We start from the raw sequence: 15,212 nt of genomic DNA, 5'->3' as shown, positions 1-15,212 counted from the left end.
TTTTTACTTCCAATAAACATTTAAGCCAAGTCCAAAACAAGCAGTCCAAAGTCATTCACAGGGAAAGCAGTCAGTCTTCAGGTTCAGGGACAATTCCAATATTAAAGTCCAGTATCAAAAACAGTTCAGTAACAGAGTTATATCAACGATCAGGAACAGTCATTTAGAACAGTGGCCCCCAACCTTTTTTGTGCCACGGCCCGGTACTGGCATCACAAAATGATCCGCGGCCCGGTACCGGCATCAGCACGCATGACAAGGCAAGACGAGCCGAGCGACCGGCCAGCCAGCCGTCCCCCGCTTCTCCCCGCCACCTTCAACTCCTCCTTTGTACCTTTGTTGATGGGCTTCGCTTCAGGACGGCTTCGGGACGGTCGCTCGGCTCGCCGTGCCTTGGGTGCTGAAAGAATCCTCGCGCCTTAGTTTCGTTGAAGCCCCCTTCGAGGAAACTAAGGCGCGAGGATTCCTTCAGGACCCAAACGCCGCTTTCCAACCGGAAAAGCTCACCGAAAGCACTTTCTCATCCAAACAAGATGGCGGCAGCCAGCAAACTGGTGGCCCGGTAGAAAATGTTCCCCGGACTGGTACCGGTCCGCGGACCGGTGGTTGGGGACCCCCTGATTTAGAAGGAACGGCAAAACTCTCCAACAGACGGAATAGAGAGACTCACCGAGACTCAACAACCCAGTTTTCTGGCTCCCTCTTATGGCCATTTGCGGAACCACGCCCGATTACAGTTTTAGCATCCTCTTACAAGACACAGTATTAAAATGTCTATCCTGGTTTATTTATTTCCAACCCAAGTGATTGTTAGGGGACTTACGTTCCTAACCGCTTCCAGGCTCGCCCGGAATAGAAACCCTGCTTGACTTGAAGGCATCTCAAACCTAAACCTCTTTGTCCCCCCTGTCCGTCCCCCTGGCGCAATAAGGAGGGGGAGTTCCGGTAGGATTTGACAAGAGGTCTTAACACCGGCCTCTGCTTGGAGAGATTCTCCATCCTTTAGGCAGCCTTGCGGGGAAATTTCTCCTCTAGGCGCTCGGCCTCTGGTGCTCAGGTGAACACCAGGCGGAACCTGCTCAGCCTGACCAAAGGAGAATGATTCGTAGCTCAGGGTTGAAACGGGGGGTCCTCTGCGCTCCCTGAATTTGGTGGTTTTCCTGCAGACATTTCGTGACCCAACCTAGAGTGGCGCGGGGGCCTAGAGGCGGAGCTCTCACCTTACAATCGGGAGGCTGCGAGTTCGATCCCACCTAGGGGCAGGTATTTCTCACTCTGGGCACGATGAGACTATATCTGCCTGGGGGGAGGGAAAAAAACTCCGCATTGGCAACAGGAAGGGCATCCGGCCAGTAAAACACACTGCCAGCTCAATTCAGTTGCCGAGACTCCACCCCTCAAGGGATTATGGGGTCGTTAAAAGTTGAAGGTGATGATGATGATTTCATTACCCAAACTAGCTAACCTCATCAGGGCTGTATAGATACAGAGAACAAAGTCCTCCCCTCCTTCTAACACTGATGATGTTCCCTAGTTGGGTCATGAAATGTCTGCCAGAAAACAGCTCCGCCCAGGTAGAACCAAGGGGCCCCTTCTCCGCCTGTTATTCTCTGCGGTGCTTTTGACTTTCTCAGGGAACCCTGTTGCTCTCTCTAGGCAGGAACCCGACGGCTCCCAAAAATTGCCTTTTGCTCAGGCAGGACAGTCCTGCCTGGATTGCCCTCACCTGGTGGTCTTCAGTCGCAGGAGACCTCTCTAGGCCGGCCTCTCTGTTCATCCCCTCCCTTTCGCCGGCCGCTAGAAGCGCAACAGCGACTCTCTTCTTTTTCTTCTCTGGCAACGATACGCCCATTGATAGCAAATAACCCTCAGGTCTTACTTGAACGTGCACATGGGATCGTACCTATAAAATTTGCAGCTCCGGCGTGAACTCCGCCGGGGTCCTCGTTGCTCTCTGAGCTTGGTTGTTTCCTTGCAGGCGTTTCAGGACCCAATGGAATATCATCAGTGCAGGAAGGGAGCAGGAGGAGGAGGAGGAGGAGGAAGAGGACTACGATGGGGTTCTTGAAGACATTTCATTACCCAACTCCCGTATTTCTCCCCAAAAATAAGACCCTGCCCTTTTTTTTTTTGCCACCAGAAAAGGCACCAGGTCTTATTTTCAGGGGACGTCATCCAATGGCTAATCTCATTTGTCCAGGTTTCCCCCTTTTCTCTGTCAGAGGCCTTCAGGAACTTCTTCTTCTGCCGCCGGCAAGGCTTTCCTGAAGGCCTGTGCAGCTGGTAACAGAGCTCTGGATCGATCCTGAGCTTTGTTCTCAGCTCCAAAGGCCTTCAGGAAGGCCTGGCCAGCCTTGCCGGCGGCAGAAGAAATGGGCCGGCAAGGCAGGTGTCGGGGTGTGTGAGGCCTGGCTACAACCATCCAGAGGCATGTAGTATGGCAGCTCCACCCACCCTAGCTTAATTAGGGTCTTAATTAGGGTTTATTTGGGGGTTGGGGCTTATATTGGGTGCGTGTGTAAAAATCCAGCTAGGCCCTACTTTCAGGATATGTAGTATTTTCAGGAAAACTTAGGTAACGTCATCCGTGGTAGGCGGAAGTGAGCTTTGCTCTCTGTTTATATACCAGCAATTTGCCTATAGATAGCAAACCCCGCTCCCTTCTAGCTCCTGAAATCTAGGTTGGTTGGCCACTCGCCACCAAGCTGTTCCATTGATGACATTTGACACCACTGAAGACGTTTCATGACCCAGCTAGGTAACATCATCAGTGTTAGAAAGGAGTAAGGTCCACTCACTCCTCTCTAGCACTGCTGATGCTACCTAGTTGGGTAGGGAAACGTCTGCTTGAGAAACCACCCAGCTCAGAGAGCACCAAGGACTTGAAACACGCTGGTTGAAGGTTTACAAACCGGTGCCTGGGAATGCCGTGAAAACCTATTGTGCATTAACCTCGCTGACGTAACTCCTGAATTGCATTATTAATAGTCAGTTCATTATTTGGGTCGTTTGGTGGCCACTGCTGCTGCAATGAGAAACCTTATGGATTCCCTGCATGGTTGTGCAGCTGATAGGTGTTTTTTTTTTTTCCTGCATATCCCTTGAATTATATTTCTTTTCTGAGTTGGATCCTTAGCTCCGTCACGCTTGGTTTAGTCTTGCTAGCGCTTGCAAGCTGAAGCAGGCGTTACCTTGGCTTATCTGGATCTGGCTTGAACCAGGCCTGTTGCTATGCTCGGTGTGTTTTGTCCCATAGCTCATACCATTTTAAACCCAAATTTAGGATTCCCCCCCAAAGTCACATAACTGGAGAAGGGGTGACTTCAATTCCTCAGCTTGGTGGTGCCTGCCCTGCAATTTGGAAATTGCACAAGGGTAATCTGTAGAAGAAAGCTGCCACCTGGGGTGAGATTTGGGTGCTTAGAGATCAACCCTGCCCCATGACTAGGTCTGTGCTGCCCCAAAGAAGGAAAACTCTAGATCAGTGGTGGCTAACCTTCTTGGGCTCCTGTGCTGAAAATTGTGCACGCATTTGCGCGTGCGCGCTTGGGTGCCAGCACCCAGAAGGCAATGTGCGCACGGCCACCTCCACGCCCCCTGTGCATGTGCGCACAATCCCCCTGCCATCCCGTTACCTGCATTGCGCGCCTCCCAGCTGAATTTCGGCCACTTTGAGGCCTTTTTCTGCCTCCCAGAGAGGCCTTTGGAGGCCAAAAAAATGGGCCTGTTTTGTCATTTCCGGAAATACCGGAAATGATGAAACTGGCCTGTTTTTCGGCCTCCGAAGGCTGCAGAGGCTTCCCTTGAGCCTCTGGGAGGCCGAAAAAGGCCTCAGCTGGGCCAAAAATCATCTGGGAAATGCGCACATGCGCAGTGCAGGTAAGTTTGGCTAGGGCTCATGTGCCCTCACAAATGGCTCTGCGTGCCATAGGTTTGCCATCATGGCTCTAGATTCCCCAAGGGTATAGAAAGAACCAAACTGCATTGTCCAACCAGCCAAGAAAAAATTAGGGCAACGGGTTAGTTAGTTAGTTGCAGGTAGTCCTTGACTTACAACAGTTTGTTTAGTGACCGCACAAAGTTACAACGGCATGGAAAAAAGGTACCCTTTTTTAGTACCCTTTTTCGCACTTAAGGCCATTGCAAGTCACGTGATCAAAATGTGGACCTTGCCAACCGGTTCACATTTATGATGGTTGCAGTGTCCTGGGATCACGTGGTCCCCTTTTACGACCTTCCGATGAGCAGTGGGGGAGTCAGATTCACTTAACAACCTAACTTGATAACCTGCCTTGATTCACTTAAGCAACTGTGGCAAGAAAGGCTGTAAAACGGGGCAGAACTTACTTAGGAAATATCTCAATTAGCAACAGAAATGTCGGGTTCAATAATTGTGTTCGTAAGGTTGAGGACTACCATTATTTAGTTAATTGGTTAATTAGTTAATTAGTTAGTTTAAATACTGTCCATCTGGTTGTCAGGCCACTCTAGGCATCTTATAAGATTAAAAACAATATATGTCCGGCACGAACAACCAGGCCCACCTGTGTAGATTCAAACTAGCTGCTTTATTTTATTTGTATTTAGTTTTTTCTAATTTTTTTTTATTTTTTAACAACAAACATAAACACAAAACACAAAACCTTCTTTCCAACCTTCTAGATACTTTATTGTTCTCTGCCTATAATACAAGAATCTTCCCAGCTTTTGCCTGGGAAAAAGCGAAATATAAGGCTCCAAGGCATTCGGAGATCCCTTCCAGTGTAGCTGGCTGAGGAAACCTGGGATTTGAAGTCCACAGGCCTTATTCTAGCTTGGATACCCTGCCTTAAGCTAAGAACCAAATCCCTTTTACAGTTTAGCACAGGGTCCTCAGAAATGGCGTAGGGTCTCCTGCTTGGGCGATGGGGGTTGGACTAGATGACCCACAAGGTCCCTTCCAACTCTGTTCATCTGTATCTCGCCTGACTAATGGTGGGAAGGAGTGGAAGGAGTCCCAGAGACCACAGATCTCTGAAGGGACTCTCAAAATTTGTTTAGGATCAGAAAATCATTTCAAAATCAAGACAAGGCTGAGATCAGCATTGCGCATGTTCAGTTTTCCAGAATTGTTATAGTAAGCTGAAAGTTCCCAACCTTTTTCCTCACCACAGGCCTCCTTTACATACTTTTTGTAGCCACGGACCCCTCTGAGACTTATCTCAAGATTTAAATCATAACCTTTTTGGTATCGCGCCTCCCTTCCCTAAGTGTCCATGGACCACAGTTGGCGACACACTGAGCTAGACCAAGGACTGCCCTTTTCTTGGGCACGCCAAACATTTCTAGATGGAGGCATTTGCACAGACGGTTTGATAAGGAGCAAATCTGTGCAAATCTTCCAACGGCGCAGAGCGGGGAGATTCGTTTATCCGCCCCGTGAACAGGCACACTTTTCCACCCCTCGTGGATGAATTCCACCCATGAGAAGATTTATCTCTGGCTTGTTTTTCTTCTTACCTTGATTCTCCCTATAAAACCCACCGCTAATAATAAGAGTTTTGGCTTTTTTTTCCTTCTTCGATGCTTGCTATACACACCTGTATTTTGCATGCTCTCTTTGTATGCCTCTTGTCGCCAGGCTGGTGCAGGCTCTGTTGCTTTGGGGGCTTTGTTGGTTGAAATAAAAGTCACCTCTAAATTCAGCTGGGTGGTCCTTGTTCATTTAGTCTGAAGAGGACAACGGACGGAGTCTCGGGTCACGGAGCAACCTCAGTGGGAGACAAATTAGAATTAGAATTCTTTTATGGGCCAAGTGTGGAATTTGTCTTGGGGCATGTCTGTCTTGCACCCAGAACCCGGCTTGTACACCCCTCCACGTGCAAGGAAAGTGAGAGAAAAATTCCTCTGATTTAAAGGACGAAAAATCCCTCCCGAAATCAAAACATTTGAATTGGGAGGGAGATTCGATGTTAGTTAACATACTCATTGGTCTGTTTTATTTCCTTGATCCTCTGTGTTGTGTGATGGGTTGTACAAATAGCCCTCGGCCTATTTTCATTTAGTGACCATTCAAAGGTACGACGTCACTGAAAAAAAGTGACTTAAGGCTGTTTTTCACACTTGCGACCACCGCAGCATCCCGATGGGTCACGTTGGATCAAAATTCAGGCACTCGGCAATGGACTTGTATTTATGACGGTTGCAGTGCCCCGGGGTCACGTAATTCCCTGTTCCCACACCATCGCCAGCTGCTCTTCTGGTTTCTGGTCAGCCAGCTGGTCTTCGCAGGCGCTGGAGCGCTGGAAAAAGGCCCCCCAAATGACCCCAAAAACCAGGCCATTTTCAGGCTGTTTTGAGACCGTTTTCTGGCACAGAAAACAGCCTGAAAATGGCCCAAAAAACAGGCTGCTTCCCAGGCTGTTTCAGGCCATTTTCCAGGCTGTTTTTGGTGTGAATATGTCCCAAAAACGGCCCCTAAAATGGCAAAAAACCCACAAAAAATGCAGATATTCGTGCACTGGCCAGCTGGTCTTCGGCTTTCCAGCGCTCTGTCATGCGCCCATGCACATGTATACATGAACGTCCCAGTTTGGGCACTGTGTGCCGTAAAGGTCTCCATCACTGGGCTAAGAGAAGAGCACAGCTGGCCCCAGAGTCTCCCAGGAAGCTTCGGTGACTGAGGGAGGGGCAGGACCTCTGGGGGTCGGGGAGGGTGGGCTGCTCTCCCCAGTCTCCTCAAAGGGAAGCTCCCTTCCCCTTTCGCGTCCCAGGAGAACAAGGAAGGGTCTTGCGGTCGAGTCTGTGGAGAGTCTCCATCATCCAGGTCACGGTTATCCCAAAAGTGCTTTTTGAAGAGGCAACTGGGCTTTTCATTGTTTTGCCCCAAAGAGGTTTCGCTTCTCATCCAAGAAGCTTCATCCGTTCTTCAGTTAGGATTTTCCCAAGGGAAAGCCAAAGGGGGCGTTAAGCGCCCAGACATAGAAAGAGTGATATAAATGACCCCACAGAAAAGGCTGCCAGGATTTGAACTACCACATCAGCCGTGGACAATCCTGAGTAGCATTCGCACCTCACGCGGACTCGGATGGGACTCTCTGTGTAAAGTGAGTGTGACTGCGGGCTCCCATCTCAAACTGTAGATCATATAGTGACCGGCTATAAACTGAGATCAAATACCAGTCCAGAATCTGATTGATAGATAGATAGATAGATAGATAGATAGATAGATAGATAGATAGATAGATAGATAGATAGATAGATATTTTGTTCATATAAACCATGCTGCACTTCAGTGGTTAGATGGCCTAGACCAGAGGGGTCTCCAACCTTGGCCACTTTAAGCCTTGGGGACTTCAACTCCCAGAATTCCTCAGCCAGCATAGCTTACTCTCTTGTAATCCCTGCCTCTGCACTCTCTCATCTTTGGAGAGGATAGGAGAAAAAAAAACAGAGGAATTCTGGGAGTTGAAGTACGCTAGGCTTAAAAGTTGCCAAGGTTGGAGACCCCTGGCCTACAACAGGGGTCCCCAATCTATGGGCCACGGCCCACTACTGTGGCTTAATTGCCACCAAGCCGTACGAGTAACCAGCTAGGGTGCACGCATCCACGCAAACCTCCTTGTGGCCCCTTGCGCGTAAGCGCCACTGCAAACGTTGCAGGCGCAACGACGCACACCTGTGCCTGACCCACAAAACCATCCCCTCTTTCGTCCCCCGCTCTCCTACTCTGGCCCGACAACCCGGAATATTTGGAGAACAGAAGTTGCCCTCGGAGGTTTGTGGGAGCACCATCACTTGAGACCTTCAAGAAGAGATTGGACTGCCATTTGTCAGAAATGGCGTAGGCGGGGTTGGACTAGATGACCTAGAAGGTCCCTTCCAACTCTGATTATCTGTTAACTCTGGCCTAGACATTCATATACTTGAACCTAGATCTTTCTAACGCGTTTCATTGGGTTCTATCCGTCGAGGTGAGGTGTCCATAATATTATCTTGCTCGCCCACGTACGCTGGATGGATAAATAACCTGGGCAACTCTGAAAGACCAGAGAATCGTTTTACGAGCCCTGACGTAACCGAGAAAACCCCGTTGCTTTTTGCCAACGCACCTTTGGGACGCCCTGCATTCATTCCTTCGGCGCCCCCCTCAGCCAGCACCCCCCCCCCATCCCATCATCTTCCTTCCCTCACGCTCACCCCGTCCAAATTTAATTTCGCTTCCCTTTTTCCTATCCATTTTTCATCGTCATCCTGTCGTTTTTTTTCCCTCCCCACCCCTTTTGTGCGTGTGTGTCGTGTGCGTGTGTCTTTCTCTCCCCCTCTGTAGGAGCGACTGTGTTTGCCTCTGCATATTTTAGAAGAGAAAGGGTTGGCGCAGGTGGCAGAGACTGTCCAGGCCCTCCTGGAATGGGCCCCCCCAAAACAACAGCACCACCTGGGCGCGGCCTAAGGAGCCCCCACCCCCACTCCCCCGAGAACCACCTCTTGCCCGGGGCTGACGGAAGGAGGCGCGTGCAGCCACCTCTCCAAGCACAGACCGTCCGTCGTGTTCGAAGAGCGACCGCCGAAGCCCGAACTCCTGGTGGGAATCCTTTTGCCTTTTCGTTTCTCCGCATCGGACTTTTGCAATTTGGAAAGTGGTGGTTTTTCGCCCCCTTGGGGCGGAGGGAACGGGTGAAAAACTCCAGGAGCCCCTCGGCTTCCTATTGAAATCTCCTCCTCGGGGAAATCAATCGGGGCAGGGGAGAAAAAGGAAGGAGAGCTTTGTAAACCCCGCCTCTATAAAAAATGTGAGTTTCCTGGTAGGTTTAACATGGAGAGGGGTGGGGGAAAAAAATCCCTTATTTTTATATTTTTTATTTTATTTTTGCACTTCTGCTCTGAACAATCCCGCAGACAAGACCGGCTCCCGAAGGATCCCAGCAATGATGGTCCTTAGCCAGTCCTGAATCCTCTTCTTTTTCCTTCTTTTCCATCGTCGTCGCTTCCCACTGAGATGTTTCTTGCACGATCTTGTTTTTTTTTTTTAAATACGCATTCGTGGGTTTCCAAGACGTGCAAGAAATTCAGCACGATTTGATCCAAAAAATCAGCAAGTCGGATGCCTGAATCGGAGAGAGCCTGGTACGACTTTAATCTCACCCCTCAAATGTTGTTGGTTTTTTTTTTATTCTAGCAGCACGAAGGAGCTGAAATTTGAGCAATAAATGTATCAATGATGCCTGTTAAATGAAGAAGAATGGGGCACAGCTAGATGCCCTTCTGGGTGCTTCAAAGAGCAGCTTTTGTTTTCATGCAACTGACCCAATCTAGCTTTTGTTGCTTTCTTCCTCCTGTTCACCTACCTAGTTTTCTTAATGAGCGTTTATAAAATGTGAGATTGCAAACCACTTTAAGCACTTATTTGGAGAGGGCAACTGGGAAGAGCTCTTTAAGTGAACCAGGCACAGTTTGAACCCGGTTGGAAAAGCGGCTGCCACACCTTGAATCTGCCCGGACCGTAATTCTGCCCACGTGGAGAAAAGACAAACCTGAATAAAATTTGCAAGTTTTTTCAGAACGAACGAACGGCGAGCCTCTGCCCGTTGGTGAGAATCGCAGGCTGGATCTCTCCAACCGGGACCCTATTCAAAGAGATCCTCCGTCTTGATTTTTTTTTCCCCGTATGGTTTCCACGCTTGCGGACAATCCCAGTTAAAGCCACTTCTTGTGTTGAGAGTGGAAAAGTGTGCGCTCCGGTGTATGGATAGGATTGGGGCAGCCCTGTTGTGCCGTAGAGCAAGCGTATCCAACCTTGACTTGTGGACTTCAACTCCCAGAATTTATCAGCCAGCAGAGCTTATTCTCTTGGGATCCCTTCCTCTGCAATCTCTCTCTCCACTTTAGGAGGTTCAGAGAAAAAAGAAACAGTCTCAGCCGGCTGGGGAATTCTGGGAGTTGGAAGTCCACAAGTCTTAAAAAGTGACCCAAGGTTGGACATCCCTGCCGTTGAGGAAACCTGTGTGATTCCCTAAAGGAAACCGGAATGTTTAAGGTGCCAGGAAAAGAGTCTGCAATTGAAGGGAGTTTGTAGCCATTCGATTCCTGATTTAAGTAGCAGGAGGTGCATCGGCTGGGAAGTCAAAATTTCAGTTGGCCGATTCAGCTGCCGGGGGCGGGGGGGGAATGAAGTCCCCGTTCTCCGTTGTTGCAGGGCCGGAGAACTTTCGAAAAAGAAAGAAAAATGCTTTGCATGTGAATGAGGTGTGTATCTCGGACTCCTAAGTGAACCCAAAGGTAGCGAAGGTCGCTCGTGACAGATGTGCAGTGTGGAAGAGGTAAGACAAAGGAGGTTTGGCTGGAAGAGATTTGGAAATTGAGCCACAGCACCATAACTGGGTTTGGTTTTTTTCTACTTAGTTATTTCCGATCAACCCTGTTTGTTTTCAAGCACCTGTTTGCTTCTCCGAGCTACAAACAGGCAGCGTTCCCAGGGCTTCCCTATTTCTTTCCTTCCTGCCCTTTTCTTTCTCTGCCTCCATCGCTCTTTTATTTTGGTGTTCGTCTCTTTTTCGGCGTGGCCAAAGGGACCTTTTTGAAGGGACACAACGCCACGTTTCCAAAGTCTTCAATTTGTAGGATTGAGTTTCCGGAGTTAAATCTACACTCTCCTAGTTTGTCTGCTTACAAGTTCTCTGCTGTGTTTGTTTTACCCAGAGGTCTCCAAACTTGGCAACTTTTAAGACCCGTGGACTTCACTTCCCAGAATTCTCCAGCCAGCTGTGTCTTAAAAGTTGCTAAATTTGGGAGCTCCTGGTTTTTACCGATCGGCGGTTCTTGGGCTATACTCGCACCCGGCTAGGTTGAGAAACGGAGAAATCTCGTCAGTGCGGGAACTCTCTGTGTGAAAATTCTCATTTTTTTTTTTTTTTTACGCCCAGGCTCTTGCACTAGTGTAAGTTTGGAGCCTTTGAAATCCTAAACTCTTTCTTTGAGGTGCGCACGATGACGTCTTTTGAATTAGAAGCGACTTGTTTCCAGAGTCAACTGAGCTAGTTCAGGGTCCCTGGGCAGAATCTCGAGTCCAAGATAACCCTGTTCTTGAGGTCAGAACACTATTTCAAGCCTCGAGCGCTTCCAAACTGTTAAAAATGAACATTTGGGGCAAAGTTGGAGTGAAAACGGTTTGCTTGGGGGAGTCTGGTCTTTGCGTAGGGCACTGTTGTCAACCTTGGCAACTTTTAAGATGGGTGGACTTCAACTCCCAGGATTCCCCAGCCAGCATAGCTTTCTCTCTTGGAATCCCTTCCTCTGCAATCTCTCTCCACTTTAGGGGAGTAAGAGAAAAAGAAACAGGAATTGGCTGGCTAGGGAATTCTGGGAGTTGAAGTCCACAAAGTCTTAAAGTGGCCAAGTTTGGAGAGCTCTGCCTTAACCATTAGACTAAAGACTTTGTGGACTTCAATTCCCAGAATCCCCCAGTCAGCACAGCTTCCTCTCTTGGAATCCCTTCCTCTGCAATCTCTCTCTCCACTTTAGGAGGTTAAAGAGAAAAAGAAACAGATACGACTGGCTGGCTGGCTGGCTGGGGAATTCTGGGAACTGAAGTCCGCCCGCCTTAACGTCGCCACGGTAGCATAACACTTGAATTGTGTGCCTTCGCTTGGAAAAAGTATTCCTCGCGGGCTCGGTTGTGTGGGTCGACTTTGGTGTCAACACAGAGACGAAAGAAACGCGCGCGCAACAGGGGTTGCCCGCCTCGTTGCAAAAGATGCTCACGGCGGCGCTTGCCCATTGGAGCCATGTTCAAGGGCCCAAAAGGGAACACGGGAAAAACCCGCCACTGACGTGGGTGGGGGGACAGGGGGTACCCTTTGTAGGATGCTTTGCTGGCCTCTGGTGCAGGAACCATAGGAGACATTCTTCAGGGGCAGCTCAGCCCAGGCCCCCAAAAAGGCACAAAAATCCGTCCCTCTTACCACCACCACCCTCAGCCCAAAGCAGCACCGGTGTGATAACCGCCTGCCGCATGGGCTTTGTTTCTGGGTTCAGAAGGGTTCAAAAACCCCTTCTCGTCTATTCAGCCAACACGGTTTGGGTTGTCGTTGCACCCAAAGAAAAGAGAGAGAGAGAAAAAAAAAGACAGCCTCCACCCCCTTTTTCTGTTTTGTTTTTAATTTCAGGTTTGAAACGGCTTGGAGATTTTGTGTTTTGCTCTATTTACGTGCAATTTTTTCTTCTTCTTCTTAATCGTTGATGAAAACCCCCCCAAAAAAGTGTGTTAAAACGGTTGGTAGAAGCAACTGCAGATGACGGTCTTATAATGAAGATATAACAGTTGTGTGTGGGGGGGGTCCCTCCTGGCTCAGCAAACACCCCCCAGCATTTTCTGTTACATTAGTTCAATGCTAGGATTTTTTTTTGTATCAAGGAACTGCACATTTTTGCAACTGACATTCGCAGCCTGTCTTTTCACTGGCCGAGAGCTTCCCTGCTCATTCTCCTGTGTTTGAATTCCCTTTCTTACCACCTGACGTTTACCTGGCCACATTATTCCCCCATTACCAGGGATTGAGTTGGCCAGAAACAAAGGAATCAGCCTGGCATTCTCGTGTGTTGTGTGAAGGCCCATTGTGTGTCGATCGATCATTGCTCATCCAGGCCATCCTCATTCCCCGTCTCCTGGGTCAAACGTCAAGTTAGCTCCGTGGAAAGCAGAACCACAATTTGTTTTTTATTTTATTTTTTTTCCGGATCAGATCTGAGGATAGATAGCTGCTTAACCATCTCTGCCTCTCCCAAGCATTGCAGAGAAAAGAAATTGCTTTATTCCTTCGTTGGGTTGGAGAAAGTTACTGCTGCTACTAACCCCAGCTCATGGAGCAAGCACGGTCTCCCAAGAGTAGGATATTAGCACGGAGCAATCCCGAAGTTCCCCTACAATGAGCCGAAGGTTCGTACTTTGCAAAATGAACTCGGTTGCGTGACGTTCACAGCAGTTTGATTCCTAAGAAAATTGGAGAATCTTTCCACGTTCCTTCTCTCGTAACGGGTGTTACGTCTTGAGGAAATTAAAGAGTTTCTTGTTAAAAAAATGGATGTTCTCAGTAGAACTGTTGAAAAAAATTGAGGTTTTTTTTCCACCCCAGGGCCCTACAACTCGCCTTTTTTCTAGGCCGGAAGATCAGGGCTTCCGGTGTAATTTGGCTTTTCCCCAGTTTAGTGCTGAGGCGGATGAGTTGGACCACAAAGACCTTAATCCCCCACCAGTTGCTGGCTCAGAATTAAGGGAATTGGTGGTCTGTCCCATCTGGAGGGTGCCGTGCCGGGGAAAAGCCAGTGTAAGTAGTAGCGTAGCCAAAAAAAAAAAATTTTTTTTTTTAAATATTTCCTATATTTGTATGTCTGTAAATACATTCGATGGAGGACTATCAAATATAAATGTCATAATATCATGGGTTTTATTTTCAATTGCCTGTATATGTTACCAGTCCATTTCTAGCACACCTGATATAATAAACTCCAAACCTGGGTGATTTGAAATAATAAATAAATAAAAAAAATAAGCTTTAAAATCTGCCTCCGAAAACAGAAGTGTTTATTCCGAAGCGGGTTTATTCGGTCTCTCGTATTTGGGCTTCTATCACGACTTGGAATTGGTTTTGCTGTCACTAAAAGGGCTTTGCACGATAATTTTTACAATAAAGTTGAAATTCTTCTCATCCAGCGCTCATCTTTTCAAGGGGATTTTCCAAGAAATCTTAAGTTTTATAGTAAAGAGACAGCCACGTAACTTCACTGGCTGTCTCCACAAATATCCAGGTTGCTAAAAGCCGTGGGAAATCAGGAGTTAACATCCTATGGACAAAAGGAAGCGATGGGCTTAATTTTCCATTTTATGGTGGCCAAAGAGCGCCTGTGGTTATTTGCTAGAGGTGTTGTATAGTTAGTTCCTACACTGAGGAAGCTTCGAAATTCCTTCCAATTCTCACTCTATAAACACTAGGACTGCAGCTTCTACTCTTTAATGGAAGAGAATTAAATACAGGTAGCCTGACTCACAACAGTCCCTTTAGCGACTGTTCAAAGTTACAAGAAACTGGAAAAAAGTGACTTGCGATGATTTTTCACAATCACTGCAGCATCTCTATGGTCACCTGATCCAAATTCAGACTTTGGGCGACTGGCGTGTACTTATGACAGTTGCAGTGTCCCAGGTCACGTGATTACGACCTTCTGACAATTTAGCTTACTTTGATTGTCAATGTACCTCGTCCAACGAAATTAAATGCCATCTTCAGTGACAAGCAACCTCAGTGGGGAATCCAGATTCATTTAAGGACCACGTTTCTAACCCAACGACTGCAGGGATTCACTAAAGAAACTGTGGCAAGAAATGTCGTAAAACGAAGCGAAACTTATTAGCCACTTCCTCGCTGAGCAACAGAAATCTCTGGGCTTCATTGTGGTCATAAGTAGAGGATTAGCTGTATGTTCTGAGGGATGGTTTCCTATCGACGTTTCCAAAATTGTGAAAATCGGCGAGCATCAAGCTTTGCAGGTATGTGTTCCCCCGTGCAATTTCATTGAACTCTGTGAGACAAAATAACCCCACAATAATTGCACCCTCCTTTAGAATAACCAGTTTAAGGTCTGGGCATCCTCTTGGACTTATTAGTTCCCCTTTTTCCTTTAATTAATAATATATATATATGAAATATATTTTTAATTATATTATTATAGACATACACACACACACGGTATTCAGGTTTCTTTGGGTATTTCCCCACGTCTTTATAGTTGTGCTTTTAAAGTTGTCGCGACGCTTCAGCAGAATCTCATCTGCCATCATCAGGCTCGTGGGTTGGGTTTGTCTTTGATGAGGAAGGCAAGCCCAACCCACGAGCCTGATGATGGCAGATGAGATTCTGCTGAAGCGTCGCGACAACTTTAAAAGCACCAGCCTGAGGATGGCGAGTGGGACCTCACCGAAACGTCGCCAAGATCCTCTTAATCTTACACAGGAAAAGACCCGAACACACCTAGACCTACATACCTGTACCCGTTAAAATCTATGAAATATATAAACGTATACCCTCTTTCTCCAACAATACGGCCTCCCCCAATGGGAAATCCCAGCATGTTTTATAGGCATGAAATGAAATTAAGCCCCTCCCCCCAAAATTAAGGCCTGTATTAAAACATGCGAAATGGGGGGGAATGGGGGGGGGCTTGCCGTTAGGAAGTACTTT

At 47.8% G+C, this 15,212-nt stretch overlaps 1 protein-coding gene across 4 annotated transcripts in view; it reads left to right on the top strand.

Annotated features, from left to right (window-relative positions):
- Positions 1-13,539, top strand: part of LRCH3 (leucine rich repeats and calponin homology domain containing 3) — a 115,587-nt gene extending 102,048 nt beyond the window's left edge. For all 4 annotated transcript variants that reach the window (XM_087933704.1, XM_087933703.1, XM_087933700.1 and 1 more), the window contains one exon: positions 8,309-13,539. In XM_087933704.1, coding sequence (XP_087789830.1) covers positions 8,309-8,431 — 123 coding nt within the window. In that variant the 3' untranslated portion in view covers positions 8,432-13,539. The remainder of the gene's footprint in view (positions 1-8,308) is intronic.
- Positions 13,540-15,212: the final 1,673 nt, after the last annotated feature.

The sequence above is a fragment of the Pseudonaja textilis genome, chromosome 4 (assembly GCF_049901715.1).
Source record: "Pseudonaja textilis isolate UNSWEBS1 chromosome 4, rPseTex1.2, whole genome shotgun sequence".
NCBI lineage: Eukaryota > Metazoa > Chordata > Lepidosauria > Squamata > Elapidae > Pseudonaja > Pseudonaja textilis.
The sequence above is the reverse complement of the archived record's forward strand: the minus strand, read 5'-3'. Positions and strand labels throughout refer to the sequence as shown.